The sequence below is a fragment of the Carettochelys insculpta genome, chromosome 27 (genome assembly GCF_033958435.1).
Source record: "Carettochelys insculpta isolate YL-2023 chromosome 27, ASM3395843v1, whole genome shotgun sequence".
NCBI classification, from domain to species: domain Eukaryota; kingdom Metazoa; phylum Chordata; order Testudines; family Carettochelyidae; genus Carettochelys; species Carettochelys insculpta.
The window spans coordinates 7456030-7470217 of record NC_134163.1 but is presented as its reverse complement, the minus strand read 5'-3'; the positions used below and the strand labels follow the sequence as shown (position 1 = coordinate 7470217).

At 45.1% G+C, this 14188-nt stretch overlaps 1 protein-coding gene across 1 annotated transcript; it reads left to right on the top strand.

The window, feature by feature from the left end:
* The first annotated feature begins 1397 nt into the window (after positions 1 to 1397).
* On the top strand, positions 1398 to 14170 carry NDUFA11 (NADH:ubiquinone oxidoreductase subunit A11). Its single transcript, XM_074978502.1, has 4 exons — positions 1398 to 1553; positions 7494 to 7586; positions 11691 to 11813; positions 13884 to 14170. Exons 1-4 carry the CDS (start codon positions 1472 to 1474, stop codon positions 13994 to 13996), a joined length of 411 nt encoding a protein of 136 aa, XP_074834603.1. The 5' UTR covers positions 1398 to 1471; the 3' UTR covers positions 13997 to 14170.
* The last annotated feature ends 18 nt before the right edge of the window (positions 14171 to 14188 follow it).

Genomic DNA, 14188 nt, shown 5'->3' with positions numbered 1-14188 from the left:
ATCCCCCATCCCTCAACGCCCTTCTTCAGTTCTATGAATTTGATTTGTCACTTTTTATCGCAGTTTTTTTGGACCTCTGTGCTATATAACTGAGTCTGGACTGGAAATGCTATAGATCTGAAGAAGTGGGTCTGCCCCATGAAAGCTCATCACCTAATAAATCATATTTTGTTAGTTTTTAAAGTGCTATATGACTGCTGCTTTGTTTTGTTAGAACTGGAAGGGCCCTCAAGAGGTCATCGAAGCCAGGAGCAGGCACCATCTAGATCATCCCTGATATGCTTTAAAGAGTAACAAAATGATTTATTCGGTGATGAGCTTTTGTGGGACAGACCCACTTCATCAGATCAACAGCATTTCCAGTACAGACTGACATATATAAGTATAGAGATCCAAAAAAATATTGCAATAAAAGCTGACAAATCAAATACATAGGACTGAAGGAGGGGGATGAGGGGTGGAGGATGTTAAGTGTCTTGCCTGAGATAATTACAAGCATCAAAAGAAGGGAAGCAGTCCTTGTAATGCATGAGGTAATTGCTGTCTTTGTTCATACCAAGTGTTAATGTGTCAAATTTGAATATGAACTCCAATTCACAAATGTCTCTATGCAATGTTTTTAAAGTCTGTTTATTCTAAGACACAGATTCTCAGGTCTTTAACAGAATGGCCCATACCACCGAAGTGCTCACTGAGTGGCTTATGTGTTGAGTTTCTTGCTGTCTGTTCTGTGTCCATTTATTCTTTGGCGAAATGTTTGCCCAGTTTGTTCAATGTACATAGTGGCAGGATAATTGGCACATAATGACATGTATAATATTGTTTGAGGAACGAGAGTGAGCCCTTGATCTTGAAACTAAGGTGGTTACATCCAGCGCTGGTCTCCTCAGAATAAATATGTGGACAAAGTTGGCAACGGGGTTTGTTGCAAGGAGAAGTTCCAGGATTAGTATTACTGTGGTGTAGCCTGTGATTGCCGGTGAGGTTGTCAATAGGAGAGGCCAGGCCTGTCACCTCGGGCCGTTCTTCCCCCCCCGCCCCAACGCCAAATCCTCCCCACTGAAGGGTCCGACCTTCCCCCAGCTGGCGGGTAACTGGCTGTGCCGGATAGATTTGCATTTCCCCCCTTTACTGCCTAGCACCCCCCCGCCCCAGGCGCTCCCCACGTGCGGGCGCGGCTAAGACCCCGCCCGTCCCACACCGCCCTGGTCACGTCTCCTAGCTAGGCGGCCCCACGGTGGCTCCCCGCCCCGCTGCAATGCCGCCAGCGCGCCCGCTTCGCTCAGGACTCGCGCTGCACCCGCGTGCGGAGGGCGGGGCGTGGAGCCTTCCGTAGCTCCGCCCACAGCATGGCGGAGCGTGACGCCAACGCCGGGAGGAGGAGCCTCCCGCAACGCTCGCGAGAGCGAGCAGGTGTCGCGATACTAGCAGGGGAGGCGTCTGGCGGTGGTGCCCTTGCACCGGTGCGGCCATGTCCGGCTACTGGGAGAGCCCGGAGGGGACCGACTGCGCCCGCAAGACCTGGATCACCGGCCGCATCGGGGCGGCGCTGGGTGAGGCGCCGGGCTCGGCCTTCCCGCCGCGAGGCCTGGCTTGTGCTCCGGCCGCGGGGAGCTGCCCGGCCTCCCCTGCCTAGGCCGAGCCTGGCCCTGCAGCCCGGAGGCGCCTCAGAGGCGCCCGTCAGCAGCAGCCGCCGCCGCCGCCGACGGGGGCTGGAAGGGGGCCCTGAGCAGCAGAGCTGGCTGCAGCCCTCCCCGCCCCCCATTCGTGGCCGTCTCGGACCTTGCAGACTGGTCCTTCCCCCGCCCCCCACGGCTGTGATTTACAGCCACCGGGGGGGGGGCGGTGTCGGGGGCTGCGGCCCCACGAGGGGCCACGAGACGCTTTTGTCACAGGGGTCGCCGTGCTAGTCGGCGTCGTTGAAAACAAGGCGCAGTCCGGTGGCACCTCGCAGACGCACTGATAGTGTGGAGCATAAGCTCCCGTGGGCGAAGACCCGCTTTGTCGGATTATTGTAGGGGTGTAATGCTGCGCCCCCCCCCCCCCCGGTTTCTTGGGTGTCTTCGGAGCTGAGGGGTTGGAGACCTGGGGCTGTTGGTCGGGAGCCCAGCTGGGAGGGCAGCGCTGCTGTCGGCTACACCCCAGGAGTAAGGCTAGCATTACCGTACCCTATAACCCTAGTATCATGAAATTGACCAAAATGCCCCAGGAATTTGGCGGTGCTTTTACTCCTTGGTGCAGCTTGAAAACTCCTCAGTCCCAATAGGCAAAGGGACCTCCCTTCCCACCTTTGAAAGTAAGTTACACACACAAATTGTAGCCGTTAAAGTGGTATTAAGGCTTTAAAAGTCTATCAGGACAGGACTACAATGTTAATTAGGCCCCATTGCACATATTTTCAAAAACAAGAAGTCCTGTGTCACCTTTTAGACTTAATATATTTTGGTGCATAAGCTTTTGTGGGCACAGACCTGCTTTATCAGATGCACGAGTGGAGGTTCCAGAGGAGGGTCTGAATTTATAGGCTCATGAAAAGGAGGGAGTGCCAGTCAAGAGGAGGGCAAGAGTTGAAAAGGTCAGTGCAGTCACAAAGGATGTGGCCCATTCTGAGCAGCTAATGTGAAGTTGTGAACAGCAGGAGAGGAGAAACAAGGTCAATTCAGTCAGGAAGGATGTGGTCCATTATCAGTAGCTAAAGTTGAAGTGTAAGCATCAAGAGAGGAGAAACTGCTTTTATAATTGGCCAGCCACTCCCAGTCTCTGTTCAATCCTTGGTTGATGGTGTCAAATTTGCAAATAAATTGCAACTCTGCAGTTTCTCTTTGGAGATGGTTTTTGAAGTTTTTTTTTGTTGCCGGATGGCTACTTTTAAATCTGTTATTGAGTGTCCAGGAAGATAGAAGTATTCTACAGGTTTTTATATGTTCATCATCATCAATAACCGTGGGCTCAGCACCTGTTGGTGTCTGATGTCTCTCTCACTATTTCCTTCCATCTTTCCCTATCCAGTGCAGAGTGGCTTAGTTTCTGTAGACTAACGCCGCACCAATCTACTGCATCATCTATGCATTCTCTGTGAGGTCTGCCTCTCCTATTCAAACCGTCCATTATGCCGAATACTAGGGTCTTGATTTTTTGTTCGTCGTTCATTCTGCAAATATGTCCAAATAGTTGTAGCTTCCATTTTATAACCTTCTGCAGCAGGTTCTCTTTCGGCTGTATCTTCCTTTATAATTCCTCATTGGTGACCTTCTGCATCCATCCCATTCTCAGAATCTTTCAATAACAACTCCTTCAAATGCTAGTATTCTTCGTTTCGAATCTTTTGTTATCGCCCATATCTCACATCCGTACAACATGCTGCTGAATACATACTTTTTCAAGATGCCCAGCTTCATTCTTAAGCTAATTGCTTTGCTTTTCCAGATCTTACCCATCACCTTCAAACTCGCTCTTGCTTTCGCTATTCTAGTTGCTATTTCCTTCTTACAGTCTAGATCATACGTTATGTTGCTCCCCAGATATGTGCACTTCTCTACCTTTTCTAGTTCAATACCATCCACACTGATCTTCCTTCCTATTTCCTTATCTTCATTGTTTTATCAATGTTCATAATCAGTCCGTACCGCTTCCCTTCTTCATTTAACACCTACACCATTTTTGCTAGCTTCTCCTCATCTTCCTCAATTATAACTATATCATCCGTGAACCTCAAGTTGTTAATTCTTTTCCCGTGTACAAATATCCCTTTTACCTCTTCCTTGATCTTCCATTCCTGATATCTGATTTGTGTCCATTTATTCTTTTACATAGCAACTGTCCAGTTTGGCCAATGTGTATTGCAGTGGGGCATTGCTGGCACATGCTGGCATATATTATATTAGTAGATGTGCAGGTGAGTGAGCCCCTGATGGTGTGGTTGATGTGGTTCGGTCCTATGATGATGTCACTGGTGTAAATATGTGAGCAGAGTTGGCACCAAGGTTTGTTGCAGGGGTTGGGTCCAGGTTTAGAGTTACTGTGGTGTGGTCTATAGTTGCTGGTGAGGATTTGTTCCAGGTTGGAGGGCTGTCTGTAGGCGAGGACTGGCCTGCCTCCCAGGGTCTGTGAGAGTGAAGAATTGTTGAGGATGGGTTGTAGATCACCGATGAGGCGCTGGAGGGGTTTTAGCTGGGGATTGTGTGTGATAGCCAGGGTGTTCTGTTGTTTTCCCTGTTGGACCTGTCTTGTAGCAGGTGGCTTCTGGGTACATGTCTGGCTCTGCCAATCTGTTTCTTCGCTTCCTTAGGTGGGTATTGTAATTTCAGGAGATCTTGGTAGAGGTCTTGTTTGTCTCTGTCTGAGAGATTAGAACAAATGTGGTTGTACCTTAGTGGCTGGCTGTATACAATGGATTGTGTAGTGTACCCTGGATGGAAGCTGGAAGCAATGAGGTAAGCATAGCAGTCCATGGGTTTCCGTTATAGGGTGATGTTTGTGACTATCACTTATTTGCACAGCGGTGTCCAGGAAGTGGATCTCTTGTGTGGATTGGTCCAGACTGAGTTTGCTGGTGGGGTGGAAACTGTTGAAATCACGGTGGAACTCTTCAAGAGGCTCCTTCCCATTGGTCCAGATGATGAAGATGTCATCAGTGAGCACAAGTAGAGGAGTTGGCGCTAGGGGACGAGAGCTGAGGAAGCATTGTTATAGGTCAGCTAAAAAAATGTTGGCGTACTGTGGGGCTGTGTGGGTGCCCACAGCAGTGCCACTGATTTGCAGGTATAAATTATTCTCAAATCTGAAATAGTTGTGGGTGAGGACAAAGTCACAAAGCTTTGCCAACATTTGTGCCTCAGCCTCATCAGGGATTATGTTCCTAACAGCTTGAAGTTCATCTTCATGTGGGATATTGGTGTACTGCCCATATTAAATATTTGCTATTTCCCTATTTCCTTTTCAATGTAATTTTTAATGTCTGTCTAAATAAGGTATTTATCAGAAAATTTAGAGCATACAGGATGGCCAAAGTAATACTGTAAAAGTAGTATTTCCTTTTGAATTTCCTGATGTGCATTCTTGTAGTGTTGAGAGAGAGAGAGAGAGAGAGAGAAAGTTAGAAGAGCTCTGTTTGCTTGCATTAAGTGGTAAAAGAGCATTCATTCATTAATGGGAAAATGAAATTTTATTTCATTCTTAGCATGCAAATTATTTTATCTTGCCTCAGTTTCTCCAGTCATCAAATTTGATCAGCATTTGCCCCATAAGAGTGTTTTATTTATTTGTAATTTTCAGAGAAGAAGAGTGAAGTATTGTTGGGCAGGGAATGATCAAAGGCTACATCCCTTTTTGTGATTCTCTTTATATTTAATTCATTCAGTTAATGGACGAGCAATTTGTATTTCTCTAACACTTTCCATCCTAAATAATCTGAGTGCATTGTACATTGTAAATGGATCACTTCACTTACCTCTGACATGTTATCAGTGTAGGTTTAGACTGCAGTAACTATTTTAGTAATGTAAAGCAAAACTATAGCTGGTTTAGATCAGTGTGAAATAGTAGTAGCATGCAGTGACTGTGGTGTCCACACATGAAAATTTTCAGGGATGGTCTTTAAATTCATACCTTTTTAGTCCTGCTCTACACTTAAAATTTCAAATAAATCCTGTGATACAGTAGTTATCTAAAGCCTCTCCCCTGCAGATGCAGCTCGGTCAGCAAAAGAATTTTTCCATTGACCGAGCAAACACCTCTCAAGGGGGAGATTCTCGGGAGGTGGCGATGGGTCTGATCTTCCCGATGCTGCTTCAGAGCTGGCAGCAGCCCTAGACAGAGCTGCTTGGAGAGATACCCAGAGGTGGGTCTGATCTCACTTACAGTGCACCCATGCAGGAATTTCCACCCTTCCCCCAAGCTCAGGGGACTAACAGCTGGAGCATGGTGAATGGTAGGAACATGTGGTTCACAGCCATGAATTTGGGAGGGCCCTAGTTGTAAATGTCTGAAAATAGAGGGGAAGCAATTTTTTTTGTTTTTGATTTCTGTTAACATGCATTTACCAAATTAGGCATTCAGGTTAAAGAGTGAACATCTTTAAAATGTTAGAGTTCTGTCGTGGATGGTGCCAAGCAGTCTGGTCTGGTCCAGCAAAGCATATGCTTGACACGTTTCCTGATTGATTCTTGAATGCTTGCAGCAAATACTGATGGTTCCCACAAGTCCGCAAGAAAGCCTGGGAAGCTCAGACTTGATATTGTTAAAATAAAAACACAAACAACAAAGTATTTGAGTAACTACCTTCTTTCCCAACAAAACACACAATGCTTCCACCTTCCAGGCCTTCTTAATGCATTAGAAAGGAGCAAAAAGAGTTAATAACCCAACTAAAATATTTTAAATTGTGCTGTAGCATCAGTAAAACTCAGCCATGCTTGTCTCCCTTTTGGTAGAGGACAAAAGGGGTAGCTGCACCACTAGCCTAGGTAAATGTCCTTGAGTTTCAATGCCAGGATAACAAACCCTTTGACTGCAAATATACAGTAAAATTCCTTTAATCTGACCTCTGATGATTAGGAAATCGTGATGGTCTGATATCTGGCAAAAATAGTCCCATTTATGGAGATAATCCATCAAAATATGATATTCTGGTATACAGTAGTCCCCCGAGATATGTGAGGGTTGTGAAGCTTGCATGAGTGGGGTGGGGAGGGCTTCAGTGGTGGGTTGGGGCCATGGGAGGGGTGCAAGGAGGTTAAGCATGGGGTGGGTTAGGGCAGCAGCGGGGCCAGTGTGCAGGGGTTGGGGAAGAAACGGGAGGAGCGTGGGGTGGGGACATCCAATAGTCCGGAAAAAGTGGTAATCTGGCACCTGTCTGGTCCCTGACGTGCTGGATTAAAGGAATTTTACTGTAATTTTGTTTCCTAGCGTTAGTCTTGCAGCTTCATATTACTTGAGATAAAGCACAAGCGGTGGATAACACTGGGCTTTAGATGTTTAGGATGAAATACTGGCTCTACTCCAGTGGCAGTATTCCTTGTGACTTAAATGATGCCACAGTTTCATCCTTAGGTTATGTCTACATTGGATACATACTAGCCAGCCACTGGTACACAATTTTATCTCTGCCAATTTTATAGCTGAAATCGATTTATCTGCAGTTGACTTCCCTGTCTGTCTACACGGAGGACGGTTGACAGGAGGTCAGTGGGAGTGTTTCTTCCTTCAACCTTCCTTACTCCTCGCCTCTTGTGATGAATACCCCTCATCATGAGGAGCATCATTTTGCACATGCACAAACTGAAAACCCAGAAGACCAACCCCGAGTTGGTCAATCTTCAGGAGTGTGGCTGTAGCTTCAGTCTCTTGTCCATTATCCTGATAAGAGGTGAAGAAGGTTTCTGTTGCCCACTGTCATGTAGGTCAAGCATGCTTAGTGCCTATGGAATCTGCATTCAGGTTGTGCTTCAGCACAGGTTCTGACTTGTTGCTCATTTAAACTGTTGCTTTTGTAGGCTTGATTGGTTCGGCGTACCATATTGTATTGTTCCAGCCGGAGTCGACCTTTAAGGCTGTGCAGACGGCAGCCGCAAGCACGGTCACGATGGGTAAGGAGACTTTGCTGCTTTCTCCAACTGAGTTTCTTCTTTGAAGGTGCCTACATCCCGCCAATTGTTGAAATTATTGGCCTCCCAAATAAAGTGATGGTGAGGCAGGTATGGTCTGGTTATTGTGCGGGCAACTGAGTGTCAGATTTCCTGGCTTCTGTCTCCTGCTCTGCCCCTCACTTTGTTGGTCATTAAGAACTCACTTCACCACTTGGCTTCTGAGTTTCCATCTGTAAAATGTTTATATCCATAAACTCATGGATATGAGGCTTAATTAATTTTGGTGAAGTGCTTAGAAATCCTGGTCCACGTTTCCTCTAATCTTTTCCATCCGTATGTGGAATAAGTTTTGATGTGCACCAAGGCTTATGCAAATGTGCACCACCAGTAGAAACAAAACACCTAGCTGTGGGTGCTCTGCCAATTAGCTGAGCAGCATTTGAATCTCTCCTTAGTTGCTGTTCAGCTAACGCAAACACTGATCCTGGTACCAAAGGTATAAGTTCAGGACCCTACAGTTTGTGTTTCCTTTCAGATGTACCTTTCTTCACCACTATTCCTGAAATGTCAAATTAGTCTGGGTAAAAATTACATGTTTTGAGGTGGATAACTTAATATAAGTAAGTGATACGGCAAGGAGCTGCTGTCCGGATTCAGCACTCGCAGTATTGGTATAACTTAAAACTGAAATAACGTACTTCTTGCAGTTTGGAATCTCAAATGCAAAACTGTAATTTTTAGTGTCTCCATGTGGATGGTTGCGTCACAAAAATCCTAAACAGCTAGAGTTAGAGGAAAAAAATTATGGATGCAAATCCTGTACGTTACTACTTATAACTTGCTAACACTGATAATGGCAGAACATACTCAGACGTGAAGAACCCCAGGATGCGGATTGGCAAAGGGTTTACTGTCATGTAATAGCAGTGCCTAACAAGCACGGCAAACCAACGGTACCTAGCACGCTGCATTCATGGTATTGATCCAAAAATGATGTCACACGAGGTTTTTAATTAAAAAGCTTATGTCGTCCTAACTCTAAGTAACAGAGGGAGCCATGCTAGTCTATATACTATCAAAACAAAAATTCAGTCAAGTAGCACTTTAAAGACTAACAAAATAATTTATTAGGTGACCTTTCATGGGACAGACCCACTTTGAAGAAGTGGGTCTGTCCCATGAAGGGTCACCTAATAAATTATTTTGTTAGTCTTTAAAGTGCTACTTGTCTGCTTTTTTGTTTTAACTCTGATAATTATTGCATAATGTACACACTGATGATATTTAACAAGAGGTGAATATGCACTGAAAATGTTTTAAAGTGTGTCACCGACCAACCGGCCAGATTTCTTCAAGTCAGGAGGTAAGATGTGTATCGCTCTATCAAATGTAAATTAAAAACTGTAAACCAATGCAATGAAAGCCCCATTTACATATGACGTCAACAGAAAAGGAGCATGTGGGGTTAAAATAAGGAATGTGGATCTTACTGTCTTTGAAGACCAGTAGTGAACTTTACAAGGTGGTGATTCATGGAGAGGAGCAAGACTGTTTTTCGGGCACTTTTTCTAGCCTCCTCATCATGTGAGGTGAGCAGAGTGGGTCCTAAAAAGGACTGCTCAGTCATGGTTGCAGCTGCTGACATACGCAGCCTGCCTCAGCCCTTGGGTACGATGACTGCATCACACACCTGCTGCCTGTGGCTGCTTCTACACTCGCCCACACCTGTTGGGTGGGGTGGGGGGCATGGTACTGAGGCAATTCGAAGCAGGCTAATGAGGTGCTAATGTGCATATTCAGCACCTTATTAACATAATGGCGGCTGCACACATTTCATGGTGCAGACTGACAGTGAAGATGGGGCACCTTTGAAATAAGCGCCTCACTTTGACATTGCCCTACTGCCACAAAACTAGGTCCGGATTAGAAAAAGGGTGTTTGAGAGAGAGTGGTGGGGGATTAGTAGATTACACGGGCAACGTGAGGAAATTGTGGTATGGGCGAATTAGAAGAGGGCCGTTATTAAGGGATTTAGGGAGTGGGTGGGCATTGTTTGGAGAGAGGGTTGCACTCATATGGGGGTTGGATCCAACTCATATTGTGCACAGCACCTGGTGCAGATGCAGTGAATTCCGGGTCCAGCCTGGGGGCTCTCAAATCTTTCTCCCTGCTGTCAGTCCTTGGCAAGGGGACGCTGGGGCTTAAGCAGCTGTGGGTTGTGCTGCAACAGAAGGGTCAGGAATGAGGTTGGGTGCCTCATCCCTCCTCCCCCATGCATCCGGGAGCTTGCTCAGAGCCTATGGATAGACAAAAGACAAGCTAATGCTACCGACCGCCTCCTGAAAGGTAAAGTTCTGTATCTATCTTTATTAATGAAGCTGTTGTAAGTAGGACTGTTAGGCTGCGTCTACACTAGCAAGTTCTTTTGAAAGATTTTTCGAAAGAAGAGGGCACTTTTGAAAGATCCTGCAAAGCGTCTACACACAAAAAGTGGTCTTCCAAAAGTAAACTGAAAGAACGCAGTGCTCCTTTCAAAATTGTTCTTCCTTTCCTGTTTCAGGATAAGTGCCCCCTTTTGAAAGGTTTCAAAAGAAAATGTGTGTAGATGCTCCGCAGGCCTTTTTTGGCTTTGAAAGAGCAGCCCTCATAGGGCCCAGTTTTTCAATCCCTGGCCTGTTCTTTCAGAAGACCAGGGGGCTGTGTAGACGCTCTCTTTCAAAAGAGTAGATCGCTCTTTTGATCCATTTTTTCGTGTGTGGATGCACTCTTTCGGAAGAGAACTTCCGGAAGGGCTCCTCTCGAAAGATCCCTATGGAGTAGACATAGTGTTAGTGACTTTAAAAAGTGTCACCACCATTTGGACTGTACAGAGGTTATAAAGTCAAATTTTGGCACTCTCCCTCAGAAAGAGAACAACAAGAAGTCTTGTGGCACCTTATAGACTAACAGATATTTTGGAGCATAAGCTTTTGTGGGCAAAGACCTGCTTCATCAGATGCATGAGCGGGGAGGTGGTTTCAGAGGTGTATTTAAAGAGTGGGGTCCCAGTAAAAGGGAGGGCCAGAGCTGACAAGGTCTATTCAGCAAGGTGGAAATGGCCCAATATCAGTAGTACTTATCAAGAGAGGGGAAAAAAGAAGTCACATTAGACAGAGGGATATGAGCCTTTGTCAGAGTCTAATGGGGAGATAGTAACACCCAGGGCACAAATCGGACATCAGGAATGGTAATGTACAGAAGCCTGTGTTTGAACACTTCAATCACCCTGGACTCTCAGTGGCAGATTTAAGGGTGACAATCCTGAAACAAAGAAATTTCAAAAATCAAATGGAGAGAGAAATCTCTGAGCTGCAATTTATTTGCAAATTTGACTCCATTAACCAAGGATTAAACAGACTGGGAGGGGCTTGTATTTTACAAAGGCAGTTTCTCTGCTCTGGGTGTTAATATCTCTCCATAGGGATCTTGTCAGCTCTGGCCCTCCCTCTTACTGGGACCCCACTCTTTAAATACCCCTCTGAAATCCCCACCCACTCATGCATCTGATGAAGCAGGTCTTTGCCCATGAAAGCTTATGCTCCAAAATATCTGTTAGTCTATAAGGTGCCTCAAGACTTCTTGTTGTTCTCAAAGCTACAGACTAACACAGCTACCTGTCTGATACTTGTCCCTCAGAAAGGTTGCTTACCCTTGGTCTGTAGGCAGATATAGGTTGGGATTTGTATCATAAACATCCTTCTGAGCCTGTGCCTAGGGGATAATATGGAGAGAGACTAGACCTAGGAGGTAGGGTACAGAGGTGCATGGTTAGAGGTGTAATAGCATTTCTGAATAAACAGAAAGTTGTGTCACAAAAATGATTTGATTTCTGGAAGCTTTTTGGTTACACAGAACAGGTGGGAGCGTGGATGTTGAATCTAACTGGTCAGTCTGTCTGCTTCACCAGACTAGAAAGTGCCACTTTTCAGTGACTTACTGATATTTGTTTGTCAATAACATTCCTGTGCTTTCGTAGAAGATTCAAACCGTAACTTCACTGGCTGTTCCTGGTGCATTGTCAATCTTAGTTCCTTACTTGCTGTACTCCTTACCTATTCCTTACAGCTACTGTGGGAGCAGTATTTGGATTGACCACTTGCCTCAGTGCCCGAGTCCGGGAGGATCCGGAGGATGCCCTGAATTATTTCATAGGAGGTTGTGCATCAGGCCTTGTCTTGGGTGCAAGAAGTAAGTTGTGGTCAGCATAGAAGTAGAGCTATATCAACGGCATTAATTATTACATGTATTTATCTAATATTGTCTCATTCTTAAACCCCTGTGTATAGGAAGATCCCTCCTTCCAATTGGAATGTACTGTTTGGTGCATAACAATCTAATCATATCCATTAAACTTGGATCTGTTTATTCACCTCTCCAATATCAGTCTCTAAGAGCCTGTAGTGCTGCACTGAAATGAACCTCACCCCATTAAAAAAAATCCCAAAACTGCTCACCAAGGAAAATTGCAATATGCCCTGATAGATTCAGTCCTTTTAGGAAGCGGCATCTCCCAGGACAGAGGTCTGCAACCCAAACAGTGAGAAGAGCCATTTTTTTCAAACTTAGTTACAAAACCAATACTTCAAGAGCAACAGTGCATGTGAATACGAGATAATCCTTAATAAATAACATCAGATGGTATTTTTGTCACCCTATTTAAAGAACAATGGCTTGTGCCAGTTTGAAAGTTGTTCCCCCGTCTCCAGGCTTTACCTACTTTAGCCCCAAAATCTGCCCCCCCATCCCCAAGCTTTACTTCCTATCATGCAAACCTGCCCCCCATCCCCAGGTTTAACCCCTCTCAGCCCCAAACCACCCTGCATCTCTAGGCTTTACCTGCCTCCTCCTTCAAATCTGCCTTGCTCCCAGGATTAAGCTGCCTCAGCCGATGAGCTACGCAGGCTGCTGCTGCCTGTCTCCCACTGATCCTCCCCCTGCCACCTACTTTTCAGTGGGACTGTGCAGCTCTAGCATGTGCAGACCAGGCCACCCCTCCCCCAGCTCTCCTGCTCACTTCCCCCACCTGCAGCATAGGTGGCTCCCTGCCCTGCCAGCACTGAAACAATGGGATTAAATTTAATTGGTTTAATGGCTGGATCCCTCCTGCCACCTGCTGGCCATTAAACCAATTAAATTTAGTTCCCTTATTTCATCTGTGGCAGGGCAGGGAGCCACAATAGATGTGGGCAGCACTCAGAGCTTCAAGTAATTCTTTAAAGAGCCACATGTTGCCAACCTTTGCCCCAGAAGGTGAGTAGAGGACATGCCTATTTCAGAAGGGCTCCATTGTGTCAATCCAGTCTGGTCAAAGTGCAGAAACTTAATCTAGTCTTTAAGTAAATGCTGATGGACGAGTGGACAAAAGCTAGCTTCAAAGACACTGCAAAATAAAAAGTTAATCCTGTGTGCAGAATGGAGCTTAACTGATTTTGGAAGTGATTTGTCGCTGAAATTCTCTTTACATGTCCCTTCGTAGATGTCCCAGAATACATCACTGTGACCCTGGATACCAGAAAGACTGTTGCAATTAATGATGTCAGAGTAATGCATCCTGGGATATCTTCAGCAAATCAAGAAGGGTTTACAGACATTAGGAAAAGAAAGCTACACTTATTTTTACGCTGAAAGTACAGTTAATGGGGCAATATGTTTTAAATTGTAGTTCTAATCTCAAATGCAATGGTGCAAGCAGGTCATTGTGAGACTCTGTGCTTACTGTGTAACAAATGTGACTCATTTTAAATGTAAAGAGGTGCTCTAAATTTAGCTGCCGGTCTACAAATTGTCCCCATACTCTAAAAGTCAGATGAATTCTTGCCTCTTGTGCATCACTAACGATAAAGTCCTCAGGAAGGCTTACTGAGCCCCATTGTTTTCTATGGGTTTTCTTCAGATATAGATTATCTGAACATAAAAAAAAAAGGTTGACCACAGGAGGAAATTGAATCCAGCTCTACTTTTCATAGCTGTTTTGGCTGCTGAGCTAATGGAGTAAAAGCCCGTGAACATTTTGATTCCTAAAACAGTTATGATTTGATTCACATGGGGCTTTGTGTGACAGAGAGCTTGATACTTCAAAAACTGCCTAGGCTAGAAGCACTAGAAAACTATGCACCTTTAAGAAAAGAAATCCTAAATTTCTATTTTCCATAACTGTCTGCAGTTGAGTATCAGTATCTAAAGAAAAATCTACCTGTGTTAATATTTATTCATACTTTATACTGCTAACCTAACATGTTTCTTTCACTGTCTTCTCAGCTCACAGCTATGCCACAGGTTCTTCAGCATGTGTGGCTCTAGGACTTCTGGCTGCTTTTACAAAGATAGGCAAGAGAGAAGGTTGGGGTCTGACAGGACCTCCCAGACTTTAAACGTAGGCTGATTCCAGTCTTGGAAATGTTTTTCAAATTTCTGTATAACAAGATGTACCAGAATAACAAAGCTACTGCTGTCTGAAGGGGTGTCTCATTGACTTTGTAGTTGAATAAAGTGTGAGTGATACACAAGAAACATAATTTAATAAATAAAATAGTGACTGAAATGCACAGTGGTCTGCTGGTCAG